At 35.8% G+C, this 27,423-nt stretch overlaps 1 protein-coding gene across 16 annotated transcripts; it reads right to left on the bottom strand.

Moving 5' to 3' along the window:
- Nucleotides 1-22,410: 22,410 nt before the first annotated feature.
- LOC107870942 (putative F-box/LRR-repeat protein At3g18150) lies at nucleotides 22,411-26,657 on the bottom strand. 16 transcript variants are annotated; one of them, XR_001674561.2, is made up of 6 exons: nucleotides 26,303-26,637; nucleotides 25,801-25,839; nucleotides 25,547-25,677; nucleotides 24,251-25,458; nucleotides 23,890-24,054; nucleotides 22,411-22,938 (listed from the first exon to the last, which is right to left on the bottom strand). XR_001674561.2 is itself a non-coding variant. In XM_047394921.1 (5 exons), exons 3-4 carry the CDS (start codon nucleotides 25,509-25,511, stop codon nucleotides 24,002-24,004), a joined length of 915 nt encoding a protein of 304 aa, XP_047250877.1. In that variant the 5' UTR covers nucleotides 25,512-25,677; nucleotides 25,801-25,839; nucleotides 26,303-26,637; the 3' UTR covers nucleotides 22,411-22,938; nucleotides 23,890-24,001. The 16 variants fall into 16 exon arrangements, 5 of the variants coding, with proteins under 5 accessions (XP_047250877.1, XP_047250886.1, XP_047250880.1 ...); XR_007043705.1 differs by having other exon boundaries at nucleotides 24,251-24,362; nucleotides 24,467-25,458; nucleotides 25,801-26,636; XR_007043703.1 differs by having other exon boundaries at nucleotides 24,251-24,362; nucleotides 24,467-25,458; nucleotides 25,547-25,839; nucleotides 26,303-26,635.
- Nucleotides 26,658-27,423: the final 766 nt, after the last annotated feature.

Genomic DNA, 27,423 nt, shown 5'->3' with positions numbered 1-27,423 from the left:
GTTCAGTAGTTACAGTTTTGCATGTGTCTCATCTAGTTACTTCATGATGTTCATTCATTCAGTTATCACTCATGCATATGAACCTATATATATCAGCCTTACCTCATTTAGCATACCAGTACATTCCACATACTAATGCATACTCTCTCTTTTGTGCTATGATGTCTCAGATCATAGGTTCAAATGCTCAAGCTCCTGACCGTACTTAGCAGCACAGGCTATCAGCTGCAGTTATAGTGGTGAGTCCTCATATTTTGAGGATAAAGTTTATCTATTTCAGTATTCCAGCAGTTCAGTAGTTATTTCAGTTGGAGTTAATTGGGGGTTTGTCCTATCAACTCCATACTCAGACAAATAAAGGTTTTCAGTAGTCAATTATTCACTTTTTAGATGTTATTATCAGTTATATTCAATTATTCTTTAAGTATTTTGAGAACCTTATGTCATTTTTAACTAACTTCTGCATATATTTTTAGTATTATTATTCAGTGCTCATAGGAGGTACCAGTCATGGATTAGCTTGTGATCCTTTGAGGTCGTAAGCACCGTGTAACGTCCAAAGTGTAGACTCAAGGCATTACAAGGCTATAGTAAAGATGGATTCGGAGGAATAAGTTGTTTGTAGATGGAACTACTTCATATATGGGAGGTATGTATTACTGATAATGTTATCATGAAAACACACATAGAGTACACTGATTTTGTGAATGTTGTTTTTACCATTTAATCATTGATCATTTAAATAAGATATCTACTATTTTACAGTTAAGTTTGATAGGTCCGAACTGATAAGGCTGAGGGACCATGAATATGGTTCTGATACACTATTAAGATTTAATATCGGTTGTTGCTCATATTTATCTATCAAGCATTGTAAAGGGATCTAGTTTTGGTGTCATTTTAAAGAGATTCAATAGCGGTTGGACTAACTTTTAGGGTGCATTGGACTCTGAGAGGGCCTTTGAAGCTCTAATTGCTTCAACCAAGAATGAAAATCAATATAGTTATTGCCCTCGCCCAAATGTATATGGTTGGGTAACTCGGAGTGATGATTATACGCCAGAAGGTGTGGTAGGAGAATGCCTGTGAGGGTAAATGAGGGGTTGATGAAAGATAATATCATTTGAGAGCTAATTAAAGAAAAACAATAGGGTAGAAAGGAACTTCTAGCGAATCTGGCCGATGAAACTGACATAGAACATGAGAAATCTGAATCAAGTGCAAATATGAAAGTGTGTCCAGTAATGAAAAATTTATTTGTTGTTTTCCTGAAAAAAGAATAGTGCAATGGACTCTTTTCTAGGGAGCTGCAACTAGGTAGCGTGGTTGGGATGATCACCTACATAGAAAATAATAAAACACTAAGAAAGTAGCCTCGCGAGCATTGAGGGTTGAAATGATGTACAGTAAGTCGAGAAAACTTATGCAAATAACAGTTGTAGTTAAAATAAGGAATCTAAGTGAAGGCGTCAATTTTTGAATTTTAAATTGCATCCCATGCCTTCTTATTTGTGGTTCCGATTAGGTCCAATGCTATTGATTTGACCTAATCGGAACCACAAATAAGATTGAAAGTCAGATTGAGTATCATTAATCCCTTAGCAATATGTATATAACTGATTGTGTTTTCTAGGCTTAGTATACTTTCAATATATCTTGGAGAAGATCAGAGGCTTGCTGTAGTATGTGAATCCCGATAATTTTCAAGCTTGCCTCTAACTTGTTGATTCTGTATTTAATATTATCGTTGTTGTCATTGAGGTCAGTGCATAGTTATTGATCTTTTATGAGCTTGTCAACGAGGAACAATTTCTTCGAAGTTATGGCATTGAAAAAAAGGCCTTCAAAAGGCTTCCAGAGCACTTTCTTCAGTAGGCTTAAATGATACATATAGGGTTTGCTATGTTTGTTTTAGGTAAAAATATATTAATGCACACTCAAGCAGTGGTCCAACAGTTGAACAACTCACTTTTATCGAGCATTGTTCAATACAGCTTGCTCAACAAACCTTTAAAGATTTTGATAGGTCAATTAGCCTGGAATTACGTAACGTTTGATCTAACCTGATTCTACCAAGCCTATCAAATGTTACGTAACTCCAGGCTCATTACCCTATCAAAACCTTTGTTCGTGTTAGTGGAAAAATTAAATGAGCTCAATCTCTCAGCCTTTCTGCTAATCACTCTTCTCCCATTAGAGGAAAAGATACCCGCCATGCAAAAATCTACACCGTCGTCAGAAATTCTTGCCTTAGCAAAAGTCTTTAGAAGGCATGATTAGTAGTCATGATTAATAGTCATGACTAGTATTTATGTTCATTCAGTCATGATTTTTCAAATGATCGATCGACGAGATCTAATGGAAAATGGTGGAGGGAAAGAGAGACACCAAATTAGAAAGTGTACTCTTAAATTGGAAAGTTCACTAATTCTCCCACATTGGTGGGAGAAGGGAACTTTGGAGTGTTTTTAATAAGGAACACTAACTCCACATGGATAGTGAGGCAAGAACAAGATGGTACCTCGCATCTTCATCGTCATCGCTCGCTCGGCTCGGATTCGGATTCAAATCCAGATTCGAATTTGGATTTGGAAAATGATCGATCGATGAGATCTATCTTTTTAGATGAATTTTATTTGAAACTTGTGTTACAAGTGAAAAACTTAATCCAAAATTGGATATAATTATTTTTTCTCCAAGTGCGGGTGCATTTTTTACGTCATGCAAACGCATACGCAACGCATCACGAAGGGATGCGGCCCTTCGAGGGAAAAGGCACACTGTTTTGCGTTGTAGGGTAACTCGCGGGCGCAGATGCAGCGCAGGTACGCGGCCTGTGGGCGTAGATGTATCGCAGAAGCTATTGAAATTTGCAAAATATTACCTGCGGTAGCAGATCAGGCACAGGTCCAGCACAGACTAGGCGCAGGGATGTGACTGCTACTGAATAGGTGCCTCTCTGCTGAACTAATGCATCCTTTCTGAAAGAACACATTAAAGGCTATAAATACCTGATATATTCCTCAGGTACATACATTATTTTTTACAGCAAAAATACTCTTCTTCTATACAAAAACTCTGTATGATCATTAAGCTGTTGAGTGAGTTCGACGGATCCAACAATTTGAGGTACCGCTATTATTTGGATTGAAAGCCATTTTATCCTGGGAGGAAGATTCCATAACCTCGGGTACAGTGAGGGGAATTATTCCTTAGGCACGTTCCGTGAAGTCGGGGGGACTTGGCTTTACATTTCTGTTTCATCTCATTTCTAAAAAATAACACACTTCTTAGATAGATTTTCTTTAATCTTGTGTTGAATGTGTTAAGGAACCTCATAAGTGTTATTGTCTTAGACTTGAACGTGTGTTGAATTTGTTGTTGCCTATATATAAATTGTTGTACTCGAAAACATTAAAAGATAACAATCTTAAGGAATAACCTTTCGGAATCTGTATTATTTATTTTCTGGAGATTAAAGCTATAAGCTTTCTACTCCGTTTGGACTTAACTAGTGATTTGAAGACATAAAATATTCATCACAAGTTAAAGATCACTCAGTTAACGATTGGTAGTCATAATAACTTCATTGTTTAACTAAAACAAGAGATTTGTAAAGTTTCTGCAACTTTTTAATAAGTAGTTCGATATACTAAAGGTACTGTCTTGTGGTGATAGAAAAATGACAATTGATAGTCAAGCGCATGATGCTGGAATGACTATGGTAGCAACTAGTATTTCCACGATGAGTCATACTAATGCTCCACAAGCTATGGCACCGACGGAGAAACCCAAAAAGTTCGCGGGTATTGACTTCAAGAGATGGCAGCAGAAAATATTTTTCTACCTCACAACTCTTTGTCTTCAAAGGTTCACATTTGAGAAAGCTCTGGAGGTGCCCAAAGTAACCTCTGAACAAGAGTGCTTCGTGATTGTAGGGACTTGGAAACACTTAGATTTCCTTTGCAGGAATTATATCTTGAGTGGTCTCCAAGATGGCCTTTACAATGTATATAGTGGAACAAAGAACACAAAAGAGTTATGGGGAGCGCTATAACGAAAGTACAAGATAGAGGATGTCAGAACTAAAAAGTTCTTCATTGCAAGATTCCTGGAGTATAAAATAATAGACAACAAGTCTGTTGTTTCCCAAGTGCAGGAACTGCAAATGATCATCCATGATCTCCTTACGGAAGGTATGATTTTAACAAATACCTTTGTTGAACAGTTTAAACATCTTCTTAGTATTCACATAACCTTTGTTGTAGGTTTGATCGTGAATGAAACATTTCAAGTAGCAGCATTAATAGAGAATCTACCACCTATATGGAAGGACTTCAAGAACTATATGAAACAGGAGATGTCCATTGAAGATTTGATTGTACAACTACGCATTAAAGAAGATAATAAGGTTGTGGAAAGAAGGTCAAGAGGTAATTCTGCAATGAATAGAGCAAACATTGTAGAAGATGACCAAAACAACTCTAAAAAACTAAAGAAAGCTGAAAATAAAAGTAATCAACCCAAGAAAAAATTCAAGGGAAAGTGCCTCAACTGTGGTAAGATTGGCCACAATTCTACAGATTGCCGTGTCCCAAAGAAAAGAAATAAGAAGGACCAAGCAAATCTGGTTGAGTGTAAGAAAGAAATGGATGTTCTGCGTGCTATGCTTTTCGAATGAAACTTGGTGGAAAATCCTCATGAATGGTGGATGGATTTGGTGCCACCCGCCATGTTTGTGATAATTAGGAGTTGTTTTCAAAGTTTTCTCTGGCTCAAGCAGAAGAAAAGATCTACATGGTAAACTCCACTACTGCAAAAGTAGAAGGAACAGGAAAAGTGTGCTTGAAGATGACTTCCGGTAAAGTGTTGACACTTAATAATGTCTTGTATGTTCCGGAGTTATGGAAGAACTTGATTTCTGTTTCACTTCTAGAAAACATGAATTCAAATGTGTATTTGTTTCCAGAAAAATTGTACTTAGTAAAGGAGAAGTGTATGTAGGAAAAGGCTACCTCAATGAGGGCGTATTCAAAATGAATGTAATGATTGTTGAAATCAATAAAAGTTCAAATTCTTATTACTTGCTTGAGTCTTACAATTTGTGGCATGAACGATTAGGACATGTTAATTACAAAACGTTACAAAAACTGATTAACTTAGAAGTTTTGCCAAACTTTGAGTGCAATAAATCAAAGTGTCAAACTTGTGTAGAATCAAAGTATGCTAAACATTCGTATAAGTCCGTTGAAATGAATTTCAATCCCTTAGACTTAATCCACATTGACATTTTTAATATGAAGTCAATACCATCATGTGGTGGAAAAAAGTATTTCATAACTTTTACTGACGATAGCACTAGATATTGTTATGTCTACTTGCTAAATAGTAAGGATGAAGCAATTGATGCGTTTAGGCAATACAAAACAGAAGTTGAAAATCAGTAAGAGAAAAAGATTAAAACTATAAGAAGTGATAAGGGCGGAGAATATGAATCTCCCTTTGCCGAAATATGTGTAGAGAATGGAATTATCCATCAAACTACGGCCCCGTATTTACCTTAATCTAATGAAATTACTGAAAGAAAAAATGAATTTTGAAGGAAATAATGAATGCCTTACTTATTAGTTCAGGTTTACCGCAAAGCTTGTGAGGGGAGGTTATCCTTACAGCCAACCGAATACTCAATAGAGTTCCCCATAGTAAGACAAAATCAATTCCTTATGAAAAATGGAAAGGAAGAAAACCCAACTTAAAATATTTTGAAGTGTGGGAGTGTCTAGCAAAAGTCCAAGTTTCTATGCCTTAAAGGGTTAAGATAAGACCTAAGACAATGGACTGTGTGTTCATAGGCTATGCTAAAAGTAGTAAAGCATGTCGGCCTTTGGTTCATAAATCCGAACATCCGAATATTAATGAAAATATGGTAATTGAATCAGATAATGCTAAATTCTTTAAAAATATTTACCCGTATAGAACTAGACATGAACAATCTAGTGGGGGTCTAAACGAACTCAAGATGAACCAAATGAGAATATACATAATAGTGAGAATCCAAGACGTAGTACACGTCAAAGAACGTCAACTTCGTTTGGATTGGATTTTGCAATAATTCTCTTAGAAAATGAGCCTCAAACATTTAAAGAAGCGATGGGGCCTTTGGACTCATCATTTTGGAAAGAGACAGTCGATAGTGAGATTGGTTCAATCTTAAGCAACCTTACATAGGAATTGGTTGATTTTCCTCCAGGAAATAAACCTTTAGGTTCTAAATGGATCTTCAAAAGGAAAATAAAAGCAGATGGTACTATTGACAAATACAAGGCAAGACTTGTGCTAAAAGGCTTCAAACAGAAAAAAGGTCTTGATTACTTTGATATATACTCGTCAATAACAAGAATAACATCAATTCGAATATTAATTGCCTTGACGGTGGTATATGGTCTTGAAATCCATCAAATGAATGTGAAAATAGTATTCCTAAATGGAGAATTGGAGGAGGAAATTTAAATGGAACAGCCTGAGGGTTTTGTGGTTCCAGGAAAATAGAATAAGGTGTGTAAACTTATTAAGTCGTTGTATGGACTAAAGCAAGCACCTAAACAATGGCATGCGAAGTTTGACCAAACCATGTTGGCAAACGGGTTCAAGATTAATGAATGTGATAAATGTGTCTATATTAAAGACACTCCAAATCACCAAGTCATGTGTGTTTATATGTGGATGATATGTTGATCATCAGTAGAGACATTTCAGACACAAATGCAACAAAACGAATGCTCGAGAGAAAGTTTGATATAAAAGACCTTGGAGTTGCAGATGTGATCTTAGGAATAAGAATCCGTAGAACTCCACAAAGGCTGGCATTGTATTGGACGTGAGCTTGGTATTTCGAAAGAATGAAGGTGAAAGTGACTCACAATTGGAGTACGCAAGAGTATTGGGATGTTTAACGTGTATAATGAACTGTACACAACTAGACATAGCATGTGCTATAAGTAAGTTGAGTTGGTACACAAGTAATCCTAATAAAACTCAATGGATGGAAACGAAAAGAGTTTTGGGGTATCTTAAATACATTCAAGACTACGCTTTGCATTATAATAAATATTCCGCAGTACTTGAAGGATATAGTGATGTAAATTGGATCACCGGATTGAACAAAGTAAAATCCACATGTAGATATGTATTTACTATCGATGGAGGAGCGGTCTCTTAGAAATCATCCAAACAGACTTGTATTGCTCGCTCTACAATGGAATCTGAAGTTATCGCATTGGATAAAGCCGGTGAAGTAGTAGAATGCATCCAAAATTTCTTGGAAGATACTCCTCATTGGCCCAAACTAGTAGCACTAGTATGTATACACTGTGATAGCCAAGCGGCAATAGGTAGGACAGGGAGCATGATGTACAATGGTAAATCTCATCACATAAGAGGGAGACATAATACCGTTAGAGAACTTCTCTCTAGTGGAATTATCACTGTTGACTATGTGAAGTCAAAGAATAATGTGTCGGATCCACTTACAAAATACCTATCTAGAGAAGGATTTGAGAGAACATCCAAGGGAATGGTTTTAAGGCTAGGACAAGTCAGAATGGTAGTAACTCTACCTAGCAGACTAGAGATCCCAAGAGCTAGGTTCAAGGAGATCAAACAAAGTTGTGTCTGATAGGTTCAACATTGTCAATATACCAACCTATTCTTATGATGTAGATAATGTTTAGTAAACAAGTATAAGACTTAAGATGAAAAGTCTTTTAATGATTATCTAAATTTGGCAGATTTGACCAAATAGTTTAATCTATAGGATTGAACATTTAGAAATAATCTATGTGAGGGAGAAGTGAAAGCCATTTCAAGGAGAATGTTAGTAAAGGCTTATTCTCTAAGCACTCATGAAACCGGGACGTGTTCATGGCTAAAAATAACAAAATCGTGAGAACCATAAACAGTAAAAGGTTGGTTGTGTGACATATGTTATCTAGGTGTACATCAAATCTCGATGGTTCAAAGATATTAAATCTACCGATTGACCGGGTGCATTTGATGCATGTTCACTACGGAAAGTTCAAAGGAAAACCTACTTATTCGGATGCAATCAGTGTTTGTTAAATGATCACATGTTTGTCCGTATCTTTCTTCAAAATATAGTCATTCCCCATTCATGTGGGGGATTGTTGGGTTCAAGATGTATATGTGAATGGAAAATTGAGGAAAAATGGTGGAGGAAAAGAGACACACCAAATTAGAAAGTGTACTCTTAAATTGAAAAGTTCACTAATTATCCCACATTGGTGAGAGAAGAGAACTTTGGAGTGTTTTTAATAAGGAATATTAACTCCACATGGATAGTGAAGCAAGAACAAGGTGGTGCCTCACGCTGTCGTCGTCATCGTTGCTCGACTCGGCTTTGAATTTGGAAAATTATCGATCGATGAGATCTATCTTTTTAGACGAATTTTATTTGAAACTTGTGTTACAAGTTTAAAACTTAATCCAAAAATCTGATATAATTATTTTTCTCCAAGTGCGGGCGCATTTTTGACGCCATGCAAATGCATACGCAACGCATCACGAAGGGATGCAGCCCTTCGAGGGAAAAGGCACACTGTTTTGCGTTGTAGGGTGACCCGCGGGTGCAGATGCAGCGCAGGTACGCGGCCCGTGGGCGCAGATGTATCGCAGAAGCTATTGAAATTTGCGAAACATCACCTGCGGCCGTAGATCAGGCGCAGGTCCAGCACAGACTGGGCGCAAGGACGTGACTGTTACTGAATAGGTACCTTTCTACTGAATCAATGTATCCTTTCTGAAAGAACACATTAAAGGCTATAAATACTTGATATATTCCTCAGGAATAGACATGATTTTTTATAGCAAAAACACTCTTTTTCTATACAAAAACTCTGTGTGATCATTAAGCTGCTGAGTGAGTTCGACGAATCCAATAATTTGAGGTACAGCTATTGTTAGGATTGAAAGTCATTTTATCCTGGGAGGAAGATTCCACAACCTTGGGTATAGTGAGGGAAATTATTCCTTAAGGACACTCCGTGAAGTCGGGGGACTTGCTTTACATTTCTGTTTCATCTCATTTTTGAAAAATAACACACTTCTTGGATAGATTACTTTTAATCTTGTGTTGAAGGTGTTAAAGAACTTCATAAGTATTCTTGTCTTGGACTTGAACTTGTGCTGAAGTTGTTGTTGCTTATATACAGATTCTTGTACCCGAAAATATTAAAAGATAACAGTTTCAAGATTTGAAAAGCAAATATCTAACTCTAGAGTTATTCATGAAAAAATTCGAATAGTATGGGGCAGCGGGCCTTTTGCGAGCCTCGCTACACTCAACTATAACCTGTTACCATGCTCTGTGAAGTCCTAGACACCGAAGAGAGGGTATGGTGCGACTTGTTTTGGCTTTATACCTAGCCGGCCAATCACAGGACGAATCTTAACATTTCTAAAGATAGAAAGAAAAGATTTGAGAGAATGACTTGCTGAAATTCGCTCTTTTCTAAATGCTCTGATTTAAGTTTTCTTCCCTTTTTCATCATCTTTTCTTCTTCTTCATGTTTACGTGTTCTTTCTTTTCTGTTTTCTAGTAATGAGTTGCATCTGGTATGATTTTAAATAATATTATGTACCTTTTGAAGATAGTACTGTTTGTAAGGAAACATATATATTTTAATACAAATTATCTAAGTCAGGAGTTAAAAGGAAATATGCAAACTGGCTATTAGACTGGGCCATTTGTTACACCTCAACTAATTTATCGAGATACTTCAAACCTCAACTAATTTATCGAGATACTTCAAAATACACTCGTGAAGGGGAGCCTTGAAGTAACTGATAAAGTTGTTGCCATGTGATCAGGAGGCCACGGGTTCTAGCCTTGGAAACAGCCTCCGGCAGAAATGCAAGGTAAGGCTGCGTACAATACACCCTTGTGGTGGGGCCCTTCCCCGGACACCGCGCATAGCGATAGCTTTGGTGCACTGGACTGCCCTTTTACTTCAAAATACACTCATCATAAGCAAGAAGCAGTGGAGGTGTATCTAAGTTTAAAGGAGTTGCAAGGTAAATTACCTCATTAATTTCACCTTATTGATCGATCAGCCTATATTACTCATGTCCTTCACCAACATTTTGTTCGTAATGGTAACAACAAAATTCATTGAATTTAATTAGCTTCAGGCATCATTACGAGCTGAGCATAATCGAGCATGTAAAATGAGATGCTGTTCTACACAAATGATAATAAGTTGCCGAGATTGGAGGCTAAAAATCACTTGTTAACAATAGATACCCTTATGACAACTAAATTGAAAAAGAAACCAAAAGAGACAACATGAGGATGGTAACGATGACAAGAATACAACAACACTCAATGGAATTCCACAAGTGAGGTCTTGAGAGGGTAGAGTATACGCAGATCTTCCCACTACTTAGGTAGAGAGATTATTTCCGAAAGATCTTCGGCTCAAGTGCAGCAAATTCAAATATACAAAGAAAAAGAAAAAAATGAAAAAAACAATGAAGAAAGAATATAGCAACTAACAAAGGAAAATGATGACAAGAATGAGCACAACAAATTAAAGAAGGGGACCAATCATAGCTATTTATATTGCAGGACAATCAAGCACAGAAGAGATCAAGTTGTGTTGTAAGACATGTCATGAATGTTGAAAATATGGTTGAAATAAACTTAGGGAAAAGGCATCGTTTCCACCTTACACTATACCCGAAAAGTCGAAGCCACACCTAAACTATACTAGTGACCTATTACACACCTAAACTATAAAAAAGTGAAACTATTTACACCCTGTCAGGCTACCACCACTTGCATGTAATGTAGTGTTTTACACGCGCTGCCACGTCAGCATCACATAGTAAGAAGTATCACTTTTTTATGGTTAAGGTGTGTAATAGGTCACTTATATAGTTTAGGTGTGGATTTGACTTTTCGACTATAGTTTGGGGTGGAAATGATGCTTTTTCCCTTAATGTTTTTAGCCGTTTACTTTTGTTATTTAATAGGCTGGACGCGCCTAAAATAAGTGTAACACACGCGCCTTAGAATGGGGGTCGCGGGGAGGTACTAATATCACTTTTTTATAGTTAAGGTGTGTAATAGGTCACTAGTATAGTTTAGGTGTGTCTTAGACTTTTCAAATATAGTTTAAGGTGGAAACGATGTCTTTTCCCATAAACTTATTCTTAATATTAGTATCTGGACATATATCTTTATTATTATTAATTAGTTGCAACAAATTGATTTGAATCTATCTTCAATCTCGTTCAACCATTGGATCATTGAACTATTGGTGTGATACCATTTGCTCAACATGGTTGAAATTAACTTCTTCTCCATATGTAGTATCTAGACATATATCCTTATTATTGTTAAATTGGTTGCAACAAATTGATTTAAACATGTCTTCAATCTCGTTCAACTGTTGAATCATTGAACTATTGACGTTGATACCACTTGTTGGGATCGAACGTCAAGTGGAAGCTAATAATTACAAAATATTAGGACCGATAAAACAAATGATAAAGAAAAGCATACTCCAATTAAGAAAATAATAATTGACAGGAATTGAGATAGAAATCACGTTAACTATTGTTTTCCTAACAAGCGTATTAAGGATGCGTTTATTTTTTTTAAGATTAAGACGTCTGAATCTGAATGGATATCTGAATGATTAAGGTGTTGTATCAAGATCTAAATACTGAATGATTAAGACTGCTTGTTTTTTAACATCTGAATATACGTAATTTATTTATTTGTAATAAATATGCAATTCAAATTTAAAAAGTAATAAAATATTATATTATATGAAAAAAATATTACATACAGTATTAACTTAGACAACAAAATTATTATTTGAGTGATAATTAAAATATTTGAAGATAAATATATTATGTTAAATATAATTATTGAACTATAAATTATTAAAAAATTATATATCAATTAAAAATTATTGTGATATGATGTTATAAAAAATTAAATTCAACATAAAGTAATTTGACAATTAAACTGATCCAACAAACTAAAATAGTTAATTAGATATAATTTTGACTTAGATGCATAAAAATTAAAGTATTTGAATAACTAATTAATACAAGAACGGACATATGTTTATTTGTTAACCATGAAATCTAAGTGAAAATATCATTATTAAGTTTAATGTTATGTTATGAACAGACACACATAAAATTCTATTATCCAAAGAATTACAAATTTTATAATCAAAACAAAAAATTGCAAGCAGAAATTTAGAGTTTGATAAATAATAAATACACAAATTGATAATTAAAATATTTATAAAAAAATTTCATGAATCATACCTAAAATAGAAAGAAAGCAAGTGAAGAGGGAGGAGAGATAGAGAGAAACATGAAGAGAGGGAGAGATAACGTGAAAAGAGAGAGGAAATAATGAAGTGAGAGAGTTAGCGATTATGTTTTAAAAAGAGTCTGAATACTATTCAGACTTCTTTTCTTATCTGATCCATTCAGATGTTTTCAGATACATTAAGAGGCTCTTTTAAAAAAATAAACAAATACACTTAATGGGCTGAAGTCTGAACTATTCAGATTCAGACCTCCATTAAGTGCAAACAAATAGGGCCTAAGTTCAAATGTGATAAAGTAAGAATGAACGGAGGTAACCAAGCTTGGTTGGCCTAGTGGTTAGCTCACTAGGTCGCTTAAGCAAGTGTCGGGGATTCGATTCCCGCCTTGTGCACGCAACAACCAATTAGCCAGCGGCAAATCCTTAAATGGAGCTCAGATCTGCGGAGGATTAATTCTTGACCTGTCGGGCAGGGATACGTTGGGAAACCAAAAAAAAAAAAAAAAAAAAGAGGTCCTATTAATACTGTGAAAGAGGTTGTGCCCCTCAGAAAGCTCGTCCCTTTACTTATTGAGGCGTTATCCCTTTGCAATAATTTATTTAGGCCCTATGTAATGTGGTCATATTTTTTATCAATATTTTTTTGAAAATCTAACGATATATTGAAAATCTCTAACTAGAGTTTTTTTCTCATAGGATGAGATTATGTCGAAATTTTGTTTTTCTCCCAAAAATTTCCTCCTATAAATAGAAGAGAGTTATTTGCCATGAGACACGCCAAATTTGAGAAGACACATAATTTGAGAAGATTTTAATTGTGTTTGTTTTCTTTTTTGTACAGAGTATTTGTGAAAAAATTGTGTCGGAAAATATTTTGAGTAAACATTTTCTTTGAAGTTATTTTTGTGAGGTTATTCTCTTAAATTGGTGCCTTCTTTATTTTCTTAACTTATCGATATTATCGCCTTTGTTACTCCCTCCATTTCAAAATAAATAAATTGTTGAACTATTTTTCAATGTCCAAAATAAATAAATTGTTCATTCTTCAAAAAACATGTTGAAAATTTCTTTCAATTTTACCTAATGAGGTTAAGTACTTCATACTCCCTCCGTCCCATTTTACTCGTCCCAAATTTCTTAATTTAATTTCTCATTTTACTTGTCATTTTTCATTAATCAAGATAAGACAATTTTATTTTTCTTTTTTATCCTTAGTATTAATTATTTTTCTCCAAATTAAAATGTAAACATTAATAGCGTATTATGGTAAAGTTAAAGTAGTCATGTTATTAATTGTTTTTCTTAATTAATGTGCAGTGTCAAATTGGGACGAGTAAAATGAGACAAGAGAGTATTTTTTAGGAGGGTAATTTAAAAATAATTAAAATGATAATAGTGGAAAGTAACCTACAATTTATGTGCAAAAAAAAATTCTTAAGGGATGTGTCATTACCCCAACAATTCAAGTATTTTGAAATGGAGGGAGTATTGTCTTTAATTGATTATTTTGTTTAATTTCGCACTATCAGAAGTTTTCGATCCTAACACACTACTACTGCTACTAGTCTCGCATTTGGATCGTTTGGTAGAGTCTATAAGAATAATGCTAAATATGATGTATTAGTAATGCTTGCATTATTGATGTTGGTATTAGTTATGCTTGCATTAGTTATGCTGAAGTTATTTCTTATACAATATTTGGTTTGATGTGTTAGAAATAAAATTTCTTATATAACTTTTATAAAAAAATATTTATTTATAAAAATACCCTCCTACATTTTCTTGGTAACAGAGTTTTTTTTTTAAAATAAAATACCCTTTACCTGTACATTTTTATGAGACTTTACTGAGTGATTAGTAAGATTCAAGTTTCCTGCTGCAGAAGTCTTCTTCAATAACTTAAGCTAAGAAAATAAGAATGATAAACATATGGTGCTCTACCTTACCGATTGATAAAGACATTATGTCTACTTCAATGTAGACATTGTTATGTTCGACGATGCCAAATTGAGTAGACATTAATTGACACATCTGCGAAGACGAAGGAGGAAGGTGTTTCTCTAACTTCTGTGGCCTTCAATGAAGGAAATTATGGTTTGACCTCACAATTTAACTTATAGAATCTGTATTAATTCGTATCGAGCTAGATTAGATCTTGAGGGATGAAGAGTGATTTGAGGGTAATAATATCATCAATCAAGTTAATGCATGTATTGAAACTTGGTATTACTAATACATGGAAAATGATGGTATTAGTAATGCATACCTCAATACACAATAGAGTGTATAACTAATGCTTATATAACTAATGCAAGCATTAGCTAGTGGCGGAGCCACAGCCAACGAAGGATGGTCAGATGAATACCCTTCGGTGGAATTTTTTTTCGAGTATATATAGGTTAAATATAGATATTTATGGTATATACATGTTGTTGCACATCCTTGACAAGCTAGAGAAGTATAGTCCAGTGGTCAAGAGTATGCATTTCTGCATAAACAACCCGGGTTTGAACCTTGACAGGTGCAGCAATGCTTTATTTTCTTTGTTTTTTAAACTGTCATTTGCCCAAGGAAAAATATGAACACCCTTAACCAAAGTCCGGCTCCGACACTGGCATCAGCTATATCTAGGCTAAAAAATTGTACCAAACAAGATATTAGTAATACACGTTAATTAATGCATGCATTATTTTTTTCAACACATTCTACCAAACGATCCCCAGAAACACAGAAGGCAAACAGAGAAACCAAATTGCTGCACAGTGAAGAGCTTCAAGAGAACAAAAAAAAAAAAGAGTCCTGCAGTGACTGTTCAAAAAATCCATTTGAACCCAAATCATGCATTTACAACATGTATTCTCTCTAAAAGATGGCAATATCTCTGGATTTTTATTTACAACTTCAATTTCACAAGTAAAACTAGGATAAATGAAAATCTCGCATCCAAAAATTTGTACTCGACTGTACTTCGCCATATGGATATTACTTTCCAATACCTAATGATGCACGCGATAAAAAAATTGGTGAATGGCTTAGTTTGGCTGTTGAAAAAAAAATGTAGAACATGTTATATTATGTTCAGATGAAGAGAATGGATACTGCATGTTGCCTGAATCTTTGTGCACTTGTTCGTCTTTGATAAAATTTAGTTTTTTCAAGTTGTTGCTTTGAACATGACGTGGTTGTATCGGGAGGTGTCTGAAGAGCATATATATTTGAGGTTTGTGGGAATAAGAGATGAACATATTGTGAATGAGTTGTCAAGTTGTCCTGCATTGGAAACTATGGAATTGTCATGTGTTGAGGGTTTTTGTCGTGTCGATGTTAGGTCTTTGAAGTTGAAGAGATTGAGGCTGGATCGTTATTCGTTGCTTGATGATGGAAGAGATCATACCTTGGAAATTATTCCACCATATGTTAAGGAATTGGAAATTTCAGGAGATCTTTTTGATCTCAAACGTAGTCTTGTAGATGTTTCCTCTGTGGTTAATGCTAAACTTACTTTCAATATTATATGTATCCGAAACATCTACGCTATGGCTGGTGAAGCATTTGATGCTGTGGAAGACGGTTGCCATGATTATCATCAAGTTTTTATGACCCTCGTCCAAGATTATCTTCAAAATTTGAGTTGTGCAATCGAGCTAACAGTGGGAGGTTCATATTCAGTTGAGAACCTTCGCACAAATTTGTGTCTGTTTGCAATTATTCGATATCTGGTACTTTGTTTATCATACCAGCAGAAGATATAGAATCACTTGGCTCTATGTAGTGAAGTACTTTCTTTTTCTTGTTATTGTTTCCTCCGGTCTTTATAGTTTTATTGGGATTACTACACCAGGTCATGTGCATGTTACAGTTGAAAGGAGTGTGATTTCCAGAAATGAAATGCAAATATCTAACGCTTGAATTGCATATGAATGAGTTTAATTTGTATGGAGCATTGGGTCATGGGCCTTTTTCCCTTCTTATGTGGATAAATGAAGCCCAATTTGGACCAACCCACTTTTACCCATAGGCCCATTACTATGGGACATATATATTGATCTTTTTAGGTCTTATTCACTATCACAAAAAGAGAGTTTTCAGCAGTCAAAGAGAGAAAAAAAAAACTGATTTTTGTATTTAAATTTTAGCCACAACTGTCAACTTCAAATTGTGATTCCCGCTTCGTTTCTTGTCCGATTGAGCTAATTTTTGGAATGCTTGTTCCTCTCATCTCAATCTTTGATTAGGAACTGACGGAGCTTGATTTGGTGGCCTGTAGCTCCTGTTCTTCATTCCCGAACAATAGCTGCATTTTTTATGCTTTCACTCGTTTATTTCTCTAGTGTTTGGTGTTGTGGTTTATGTATTGTTTCTTATTGTTTGGAACTTTTTTGGTGGTCATTTTGGAGTAAAATATTGTAACTCTTTGGTGATTATAGTGGAGGTTTTGGTCCCGTGATTTTTTACTCTTCACACTGAAGGGTTTTTCACGTAAATCTTGTGTCTCGTGTGATTGTCTTTATTCTTGTCTTGTTTCATTTGGTTGATTTGTTTGCTGTATATTACTCTATTTTTCTTGGGTTTGTTTGTCTCCTCTTGGTTCAAGTTGAAAGGGAAAGTTTAGTCTTGGGTATTTTCCGCTGCTACCCTGTCGGGCTCTTTGATTGTGTACCCATCTTTCACAACAAAGTGGTATCAAAGCGTTGGTTGTTGTTGATTGTCGATTTGAATGATGGAGGAAAATATGAGCAAGATAGTGTGTTTGAATGGTAGTAACTATCATACTTGGAAAGGCAAGATGAAAGATCTTCTATTTGTCAAGAAAATGCATCTACCTGTGTTTGCATCTACTAAACCTGAATCCATGACAGATGAGGATTGGGAATTTGAGCACTTATAGGTTTGTGGCTATATCAAACAATGGGTTGAAGATAATGTTAGAAATCATATTTTGAATGAGACACATGCTAGAAATTTGTGGGACAAGCTTGAGACACTTTATGTTTCGAAGACTGCCAATAACAAGTTGTTCTTGCTTAAGCAATTGATGAATGTCAGGTATAAAAAGGGCAGTCCTATTTATGATCATATAAATGATTTTCAAGGTGTTCTTGACCAACTATTCAGAATGGGTGTAAAGTTCGATGAAGAAATCCAGGGACTTTGGCTTCTTAATACTCTGCCTGACTCTTGGGAAACTCTTCGAGCTTCTTTGACTAATTCTGCTCTCGGTGGTATTGTAACTATGGAATATGTTAAGAGCGGTGTCTTGAATGAAGAGATGAGAAGAAGATCTCAGGCCTCATCTTCTTCATCTTCACACTCTGATGTTTTGGTTACTGAAGAGAGGGGGAGAAATAAGTCCAGAGATTCAAATGATAGAGATAAAAGTAGAAGCAAGTCAAGGTCCAAATTCAAGAATGTTACATGTGACTATTGCAACAAAAAATGGCATATCATGAAATATTGTTACAAGCATAAGAGAGATATGAGACGGCAAAAGAAAGAAGGCGATAATGAAAATCGTGTTGATGTTCTTGCTAATAATGATCTTCTTGTTGCTTGTGGTGAGAATGCCATTAATTTTGTTTGCGATGAGTCTAGCTGGTTTGTGGATTCTGGTGCTACTTCTCATGTTACGCCAAAAAAAGAATTATTTTCTTCTTATACTCCAGGTAATTTTGGGATGTTGAAAATGGGCAATAATGATAAAGTTAAAGTACTTGGCATTGGCACGATTTGTTTGGAAAGTAACAATGGTTCCAAACTAGTTCTCAATAATGTCAAGCATGCTCCAGATGTTCGCCTGAATTTGATTTCTGTAGGAAACTTTGATGATGAGGGTTATGTTAACACCCTTGGTGCTGGCCGGTGGAAGCTTACTAGAGGTTCGATGATTGTGGCTCGAGGTGACAAGTTGTGTAACTTGTACGTATTTTAGGGTTCTACTTCTAGAGGCTTGATAAACTTGGTGGAGAATGATACTTCATCAGAATTGTGGCATAGAAGGTTGAGCCATATGAGTGAGAAGGGGATTAATAGTTTGGCTAAGAAAAAATTATTTTCTGGAGTGAAACAAGAAAAGTTGAAGAAGTGTGTTCATTGCTTAGCCAGTAAACAGAAAAGAGTTTCTTTTCAGAGTCATCCGCCTTCAAGAAAGCTCGATTTGATGGAGTTGGTACATTCTGATTTGTGCGGTCCTCTTAAAGTAAGGTCTCATGGTGGTACACTTTACTTTGTGACTTTTATTGATGATCATTCTCATAAATTCTGGGTATTTCCTTTAAAGTCCAAGGACCAAGTACTTAATGTGTTCAAAGATTTTTAGGCATTGATTAAGAGACAGACAGGGAAGAAATTGAAATGCATCCATTCAGATAATAGTGGTGAGTATATTGGTCCTTTTGATAGATATTGCAGAGAGCAGGGTATTCGGCATCAGAAAACTCCTCCAAAAACTCCTCAGTTGAATGGTTTAGCAGAGAGGCTGAACAGAACTCTAGTTGAGAGGTTTAGATGTATGCTTTCAGATGCTAAGCTACCAGATTCATTTTGGGCAAAAGCACTCAATACTGCTGCTTATGTTATTAATTTATCTTCTACTGTTGCTTTGGATGGTGATGTCCCTGACAGAGTTTGGTCTGTTAAGAATGTTTCTTATGATCATCTTAGAGTCTTTGGGTGTAAATCTTTTGTGCATGTTCCTAAGGATGAAAGGTCAAAGTTGGATGTTAAAACTAGGCAGTGTATCTTCATTGGTTATGGTCAAGATGAATTTGACTATCGTTTCTATGACTCAGTTGAGAAAAAACTTGTTGGAAGCCGTGATGTTGTGTTCTTTGAAGACCAAACAATTGAAGATTTTGACAAAGATGAGAAGGTTGATTCTCAGAGTAGTGAAAGTCTAGTTGACGTTGATCCAGTTCCTTTGACTACTACTCCCGAAGAAAATCTTCATGATGATGAAAATCAAGTTGATAATGAAGATAATGATCATGTTCAGAATGACCAGCATGATGTTGTTGATGCTCCAGTGCAAGTTGATGTGGTTGATCATCAACCAGTTGTTGATGTTCTAGAGAGTTCTCTCAGACGATCTACTAGAGAGAGAATACCTTCATCTCGTTATTCTCCCAATGAGTATGTACTCTTGACTGACGTGGGAGAACCTGAGAGTCTTGATGAGGCCATGGAAAGTGAAGAAAAAGAAAAGTAGTTTGATGCTATGAAAGATGAAATTAAATCTTTGCATGCTAATCATACCTTTGATTTTGTTAAGCTGCCTAAAGACAGAAAAGCTTTAAAAAATTGGTGGGTTTTTTGGGTGAAGCATGAAGATAGTAATTCAGTTCCACAGTACAAGGCTAGATTGGTTGTGAAGGGATTTAACTAGAAAAAAAGAATTGATTTTGATGAGATATTCTCTACAGTTGTGAAGATGTCATCCATTCGTGTGGTTCTAGGCTTAGCTGCAAGTCTAGATTTAGAGGTTGAGCAAATGAATGTTAAAACTGCTTTTCTCCATGGTAACTTAGATGAAGAAATTTATATGGAGCAGCCCAAAGGTTTTGAAGTCAAGAAAAAAAAGAATTATGTTTGCAAATTGAAAAAGAGCTTGTATGGTTTAAAACAAGCTCCGAGGCAGTGGTACAGGAAGTTTGGTTCCTTTATGAGTCAGCAGGGTTTCAAGAAGAATACTTCAGACCATTGTGTTTTTGTGCAAAAATTCTCTGATGGTGACTTTATTATTGTGTTGCTTTATGTTGATGACATGCTTGTTGTTAGTCATAATACTTGTAGGATTCAAAAGTTGAAGCAAGAGTTGAGTAAGTCTTTTTCTATGAAAGACTTAAGACTAGCAAAGCAAATTCTTGGCATGCAGATTGTCCGTGACAGAAAGGTCAAGAAGTTGTGGTTATCACAAGAGAAGTACATTCAGAAAGTACTTCAAAGGTTCAACATGGATAAGGCTAAGGTTGTCAGTACACCTTTAGCTATGCACTTCAACTTGAGCATGGAGCAGTGTCCTTCCAGTGATATGAGAAGGAAGATATGAAGATAGTTCCTTATGCTTCAGCCGTTGGTAGTTTGATGTATGCAATGGTTTACACAAGACCGGATATTGCTCATGTTGTTGGTATTGTTAGCCGTTTCCTTTCTAATCCAGGAAGAGAACATTGAAATACTGTAAAGTGGATTATGAGATATCTTTGTGGCACTTCTAGTCTGAGTTTGTGTTTTGGTACAGGGAAGCCTATTCTTTGTTGTTATACTGATTCAGACATGGTTGGTGATGTTGATACTCGCAAGTCCACTTCAGGGTATTTGGTTACTTTTGCAGGGGGAGCTGTGTCTTGGCAATCTAGGTTGCAAAAACGTGTTGCTCTATCTATTACAGAAGCTGAGCTTATTGCTGCCGTTGAAGCTTGTAAAGAATTGCTTTGGATTAAGAGATTCTTGAGGGAACTTGGTTGTGCTCAAAAGAGGTATGCGCTTCATTGCGACAGTCAAAGTGCCATACATCTTGGCAAGAATTCTACATTTCATGGTCGGTCTAAACACATTGATGTGAGATACCATTGGATTCGGGATGTGTTGGATGCTAAGCTGCTTGAACTTAAGAAGATTCACACGGATGAAAATGGTTCCGACATGATGACTAAAGCTTTGCCAAGAGGGAAGTTTGAAGATTGTTGCATGATCGCCGGGATGGCAGTCTCCTCCACATAGTCGGGAGGGGGAGAATTGTTGGGTCATGGGCCTTTTTTCCTTCCTATGTGGATAAATGAAGCCCAATTTGGACCAACCCACTTTTGCCCATAGGCCCATTACTATGGGACATATATATTGATCTTTTTAGGTCTTATTCACTATCACAAAAAGAGAGTTTTCAGCCGCCAAAGAGAGAAAAAAAAGTTGATTCTTGCATCTAAATTTCAGTCACAGCTGTCAACTTCAAATTGCGATTCCCGTTTCGTTTCTTGTCCGATTGAGCTGATTTTTGGACTGCTTGTTCCTCTCATCTCAATCTTTGATTAGGAACTGACGGAGCTTCATTTGGTGTCCTGTAGCTCCTGTTCTTCATTCCCGAACAGTAGCTGCATTTTTTATTCTTTCACTCGTTTATTTCTCTAGTGTTTGGTGCTATGGTTTATGTATTGTTTATTGTTGTTTGGCACTTTTTTGGTGGCCATTTTGGAGGACAATATTGTAACTCTTTGGTGATTATAGTGGAGGTTTTGGTCCCGTGATTTTTTACTCTTCACACTGAAGGGTTTTTCACGTAAATCTTATGTCTCGTGTGATTGCCTTTATTCTTGTCTTGTTTCATTTGGTTGATTTGTTTGCTGTATATTACTCTATTTTGCTTGGGTTTGTTTGTCTCCTCTTGGTTCAAGTTGAAAGGAAAAGTTTAGTCTTAAGGTATTTTCCGCTGCTACCCTGTCGGGCTCTTTGATTGTGTGTCCATCTTTCCCAACATGGAGCAGCTGTACTTTTGCAAATCTCGCCTCACGTGGAGACGCTCAACATAGACATAACAGCTACGCTTGTAACTTCCTATTGCTCTTTATCTTCTTTATACATCTGTTCATTTTGTTAAGGCTTCAACGAAATCCCCCCATACGAAGGATAATCCAAATATATTTGTCAGTAAGAGGATTTGCTTATGTCACTGTGAATCATCACACAAATATGGTTGGTCTTATTTAATTTCTTGCTTGTGGCAAATGAGCTCTGAAATAAAAAAGGATTACTGTGCTATCAATCTTTCGTTGGGTTATCTATGTCATGAATCTTTCTGATAGGAATAGCAGTTATAATCATATTCTAATTACCATTATATTTGTGGATTCTAAAATTTTTCTGCAGGGAAGTGACATCATTTTTTTTTTCCACTTTTGCAAAATTTCCGTTGACTTATTTACACTCGGTTTTGCTTATAATCTCTCCAACCTGAACATTCCCCTTGGTGCTTTCCTTGGGTTATCTGCTCATGTTTATAGTGGTCCAGGAAACAGGGGTTGCAAGAACATCTCAATACGCATGCATAGTATCTAAAATGCAATGAACAAAAGCTTCATGAGAAACTAAGCAACCAGAACAATTGGTGTGCCATAAGGGTAAATTCAAAAGAGCAGGATTACATAGAGAAGTTAAAGAGTGACGATTGCATGGGAAGCTTATCAATTTATAGTCTAGTCATGGAAAGCTCACTGGAGGATCTTGGGAAATCCAACAACTGCTTAGCTAATCGAGAGAAGAAATTGGACTCGCAGTTCGTCAAACATTCCTTGCACTTTCTTCTCTTTGATATGATAACGAACTTCTCCAGAATTGTAGCATTCTTTAACAGAAGTTTTGAAAGTTCAACAAGCATGTCAAAGCCCCATATTCTTTCTGGACTATCAAAGCTCCATACGGAACTACTCATCATCAAACACACCTGGAAGGAATTGGCAATCTTAACATTCTTGAGGTTGGGAAACATAAAGCTTGAAATCCAACTCCACATATTAGTATTGTAGTTTGAAATCCAACTCCCCAGATGAGTATTGTCTTCCTCAAGGTCGCAGAAGTAGCTATCAAGTTGGAGACAGAAAAATCAATCAGGACCAAATACAGGTCAACCTTGTGGAAAGTGATTAGTTACAGTATTACCATCCTATAGAAAAATTTAAGAACCAAATAATCATAATGAAAAAAAAAGCGCAGCCCGGTGCACTAAAGCTACCGCTATGCGCGGTGTCCGGGGAAGGGCCCCACCACAAAGGTGTATCGTACGCAGCCTTACCTTGCATTTCTGCTAGAGGCTGTTTCCAAGGCTTGAACCCGTGACCTCTTGGTCACATGGCAGCAACTTTACAAGTTACTCCAAGGCTCCCCTTCGAATAATCATAATGGTACTATGAAAATGATTATAATGCTTGTTCTTGTCAAAATATTTCATGGCATAGGTAACTGTTGAAGTGCATAGCCTAGTATGAAGAAGCTGCTTAGTGGTACTTGCACCTAGAAGTATTTATACTTCTACGCTAGAAGATTCTAGATAACAATTCTTAGTCGTTAGATCTAGTTAGTTGCAAGATATTTTCAGCTAGTGGGTTGGTTAGATGATTGAGCATATATATATAATCATGGATCAATACTTGACAGCTTAGCTTTCAGAAATACAGATATTTTTTCTCAATTTCACTACACAAGAATTCTCTCTAAAACTGTATCTTCCTATTGTGATTCTCCATTAATGGCGCATCCATTTCTTCTACTTCTCTCAATTTAACAGTAACCAAGGTAAGAGTTATAGCGCAACAATACTTTTCTTTCAGAGCTCATTTTCCACAAAGAAAGCAACAAGATATCCATATCAAAGTGTAGCCTTACAATGACAAAAGCAAAGCTTCTTACTGATAATTAAAGTTATATTTGCATTCTTCTACAGAAACAACTTGCTGAGGAGGGAGAAGGGGGTTGTTAGAACATCAGTAAAATAGATAGACATAAAAAGATAAGAAAAAGTTCCAGGAGGTTACGTGATTTTCTGTCATGTCTATGTTTAAAGTCTCCACATAAGGCAAGGCTCCAAAAAGACCAGCTGCTCCATACAAATCAAAGTTTTCCATATTCAATTCTAGCGTTAGATATTTACATTTCAACTCTGGAACCGGCAATCCTTTGAACTGCAACATGCACGGGACCTGATGCAGTAATCCCAGAGAAACTAGTAAAAGAATGGAGAAAGCAACAACAACGACAAAAAGAAAGTACTTCACAACATAGAGATAATGTAGTGATAAATTTAATTGTCTAAACTCTGAACACAAACCAACATCAGTGTAAACAAATACTCATTTCTAGATAGATTTTTTTGCTGGTATGATTTAAAAAAAATACCTAATTTCCAAATGCTGACAAAAGGATTGCATAAAGACACAACTTTACACAAGTTTCCGTAATTAGTCCAGTTGCTTTAGAGAAATTCACCCAAAAGGTTTACACTCTGCAACTGTGCAAAAAAATTTATCCCAGAAATCAAAAACTGTTAGAAATTTTTAGAAAGTTAAGGTTATTTCAATAACTTGACAACACCAAGTGTGCTGGATAACAAACCTTGCATACAACATAGCTATGCCGTGCACTAATGAGGTTTGATGTTTTATCTATATCATCAACAGTCACGAGAATAGACCAACAATCAAAAAATTACAAGCAAGTAGATTTAAGGACTTATAAAGTTAAAAATAATCCTCAGTGAACCATGATCCGAATGTTAGCTCAGTTGCACAACTCAACTTTGAAGATAATCTTGGATGAGGATCCTAAAACCTTGATGATAGTCGTGACAACTGTATTCGTCAACACCAATATCATCACCATGATCATGTCTCACGTGCTTGATACATGAAATGTAGAAAGTAAGCCTAGCATTAACCAAGGAGGACACATCCACAAGCCTACACTTGAGATTATCAAGGTTTCCTGAAATCTCCAAATGTTCAAGATACGGGGCAAAAATTTCCAAGGAAGGATCATTGACATTTTCATTGTCAACGTCAATGTCACTATCAACTTCAGGCACCCGGTGATTTTTCAAATTTAGTCTCTTGAAGTTTAAAGAATTAGTCTCCAGACGACGAAAACCCCCAACATCATATAACTCCATAGTTTCCAATGAAGGACAGCCAGATAGTAAGTTCAAAATTTGATCATCGTTTAAGTCACACACTCCAGCTTTAGGCTCTTTAGAGACTTCCACGCTATGACCGGGATCATCAAAGCGATGACATCTCAAATGCAATGTCATCAACGAAGAACAGGTGCGGAAAGATTCAGGCAATACGCTAACATATGAAAAATCATAGGACAAAAACACAACATCTTCCACTTCCCTTTCAACAGCAAAACTAAGCCACTGCCTAATCTGGGGTAAGTATGAAAACAGTTGTCTGCCGTCGAGTTCAAATTTTTTAATTTTGGAAGAAATGGAATGATTTAATACATTTTCAACAAAGGACACGAAGTCTGAAATTCTTGGAGTTAAAATCCTAGTACGATTCTCATTCCACACACTGGAAAATACAAATTCATCTGGTTGCTGTTTCCTGCGAGTGAAAACAAAGTTGTATTTTAGAAAGGAAGCAAGTTGTGAATGCATCCTTCGTCGGCAAAAGAGAGAGAATTTGAACTAACAGTGACTGATACGGTCTAGGTGTTCTTCATCTCCGGCGACACTCACTTTCTGACTCTTCGATGATGGAGGATTTATGCTATTCAAGCCATCCTCGCCGCCGCTGGAAGAAGCCATGATGCGGTTATGGTTACTGTAATGCGCCAAAAATAAGCAATGAAGGGAATTGGTAAGCTTTCTGTAATTGGCTTTCCCGCCAAATTAGGGCTAGGCATGGAGAAATTTCAGATGGCAGTAGTAGTGGGACTCGGCTCACCTCCATTACTCATCTCCTCCATTCCGTCCAGTTGCTCACCTAATATATTACACGTGTTCACTTAGCAAATTAATGATTCAGATTTGTTTTGCTACACCACAACATTTTAACCACGGTTAATACCTCCAGGCTCCATTTCCCCATCTGCCTACTAAATTTGTTACACCATTCCCTCTTTAAAAATTGAAGATTCAGTTTTATTTGTTAAACACAAAAAGTTAACCCGTCAATAACTATCTGTCTTCTACTCTTCTCAATCACAATGACCTTTCTCTCCGAACATCAAGTAATTTTAGATCAGATAAAGAAGAAGAAGACCATCAGATGCCCCGATAAGATTATAAAATTTTGCAAACAATTGACCCAGTAAGTTTTTATCCCATTAACTAGGCTAGAATGAAAAAATAACAATTTATTTTTGGAAAAAAAGAACAAAAAAAGATATCCCAAATTAGCTTCAGTTTTATACACCTGCACACAGGTTAAAGCTAATACATCTAACCTTGTGAAGACTAGGGTTTTTTTTTGGGTTGAGGAATAGACGATCGGATATGATCTTTTGACCTATAGGCCTGCCATGAGAGAATTTTTGGCATCAAATTTCACCACACTTCAGAAAATTGTCATCTCGACATACATACCCACTCGTAGGAGGAAGATGCTACTTGTGGTTTGACTTGGAATTGTCATTATTTGAAATTCTTGAAGACTTCGTAAGGAAAGGAAGACGAAGTGGACGAAATGGAAGAGATGAGTACGGGAGGGGAACCGCTCACCAAAATAAAGGCCTTGTTTGGCAATGAGAAATACTTTTTTTTTCACTTAAAGTGATCTTCAAATTAGGATGTACAAAAATCAATTCAACCAATAAAGGCCTTGTTTCGCAATGAGAAATACCTTTTTTTTTCACTTGAAGGGATCTTGGAATTAGGGGTGTACAAAAATCAATAGAACTAATAAAAATGTTATTAATTATCAGTATTGGATTTTGAATTAATAATTTTTTAATAGTTTCATAAAAATTTTAATCGAGCTATCAATTCGGTTTTAAGATTTTAGTTAATGTTAAATCGATAACCCAATAAAATTATATTAAAATTATATTTTTATTCGCACTTATATAATAGTAATTTTAGATTTTATATACATACCTTATTGTCTTTTGTATTTTATAGTTATTGTCTTAGTTCTTTTAATTTGTGTAGATTTTGTACATGAAAATAGTGTAAAACAAATGAAAATAAGAGAAAGTAAAGAAAAATTATTGGTTAAACTGAAAATCGAACTGATAAAGACCCAAAACCAATTAATCGAAAAATTGATAATGAATATCTGATTGATTTGGTTATCGATTTAGCGTGTTTACAAATCGAACCGATAATGCACAAAATCAAACCAAAATCAATCGATATGCACCCCTACATGAAATAACTAGTAAAGTGTCATGTCCCAAAATAACCTCTGGGCATGACTGGCTCCCGCTAACACCACTTGTCGGAGAACCAATTTTCCATACATTCAAAATGTCTACAAACATTGAGATAAAAACATATGAACTCCAAATGCATGAAATAATTATTAAACGCAAGTAATTAACCACCCAATTATCGTAATACGGTTTAT

Source organism: Capsicum annuum, chromosome 1, assembly GCF_002878395.1.
Source record: "Capsicum annuum cultivar UCD-10X-F1 chromosome 1, UCD10Xv1.1, whole genome shotgun sequence".
In the NCBI taxonomy this organism is placed as follows: domain Eukaryota; kingdom Viridiplantae; phylum Streptophyta; class Magnoliopsida; order Solanales; family Solanaceae; genus Capsicum; species Capsicum annuum.
Note: the sequence above shows the minus strand (reverse complement) of the source record. Positions and strands in the feature narration are given on the sequence as shown.

What these genes read in the sequence shown, in the direction of transcription:
- LOC107870942 (XM_047394921.1), bottom strand. Translation starts at nt 25,511, where the DNA reads ATGCATTCACAACTTGCTTCCTTTCTAAAATACAACTTTGTTTTCACT. An exon ending in CATCCAAGATTATCTTCAAA is followed by an intron (nt 24,055 to 24,649) that starts GTTGAGTTGTGC and finishes TTACTGCATCAG; the next exon opens with GTCCCGTGCATGTTGCAGTT.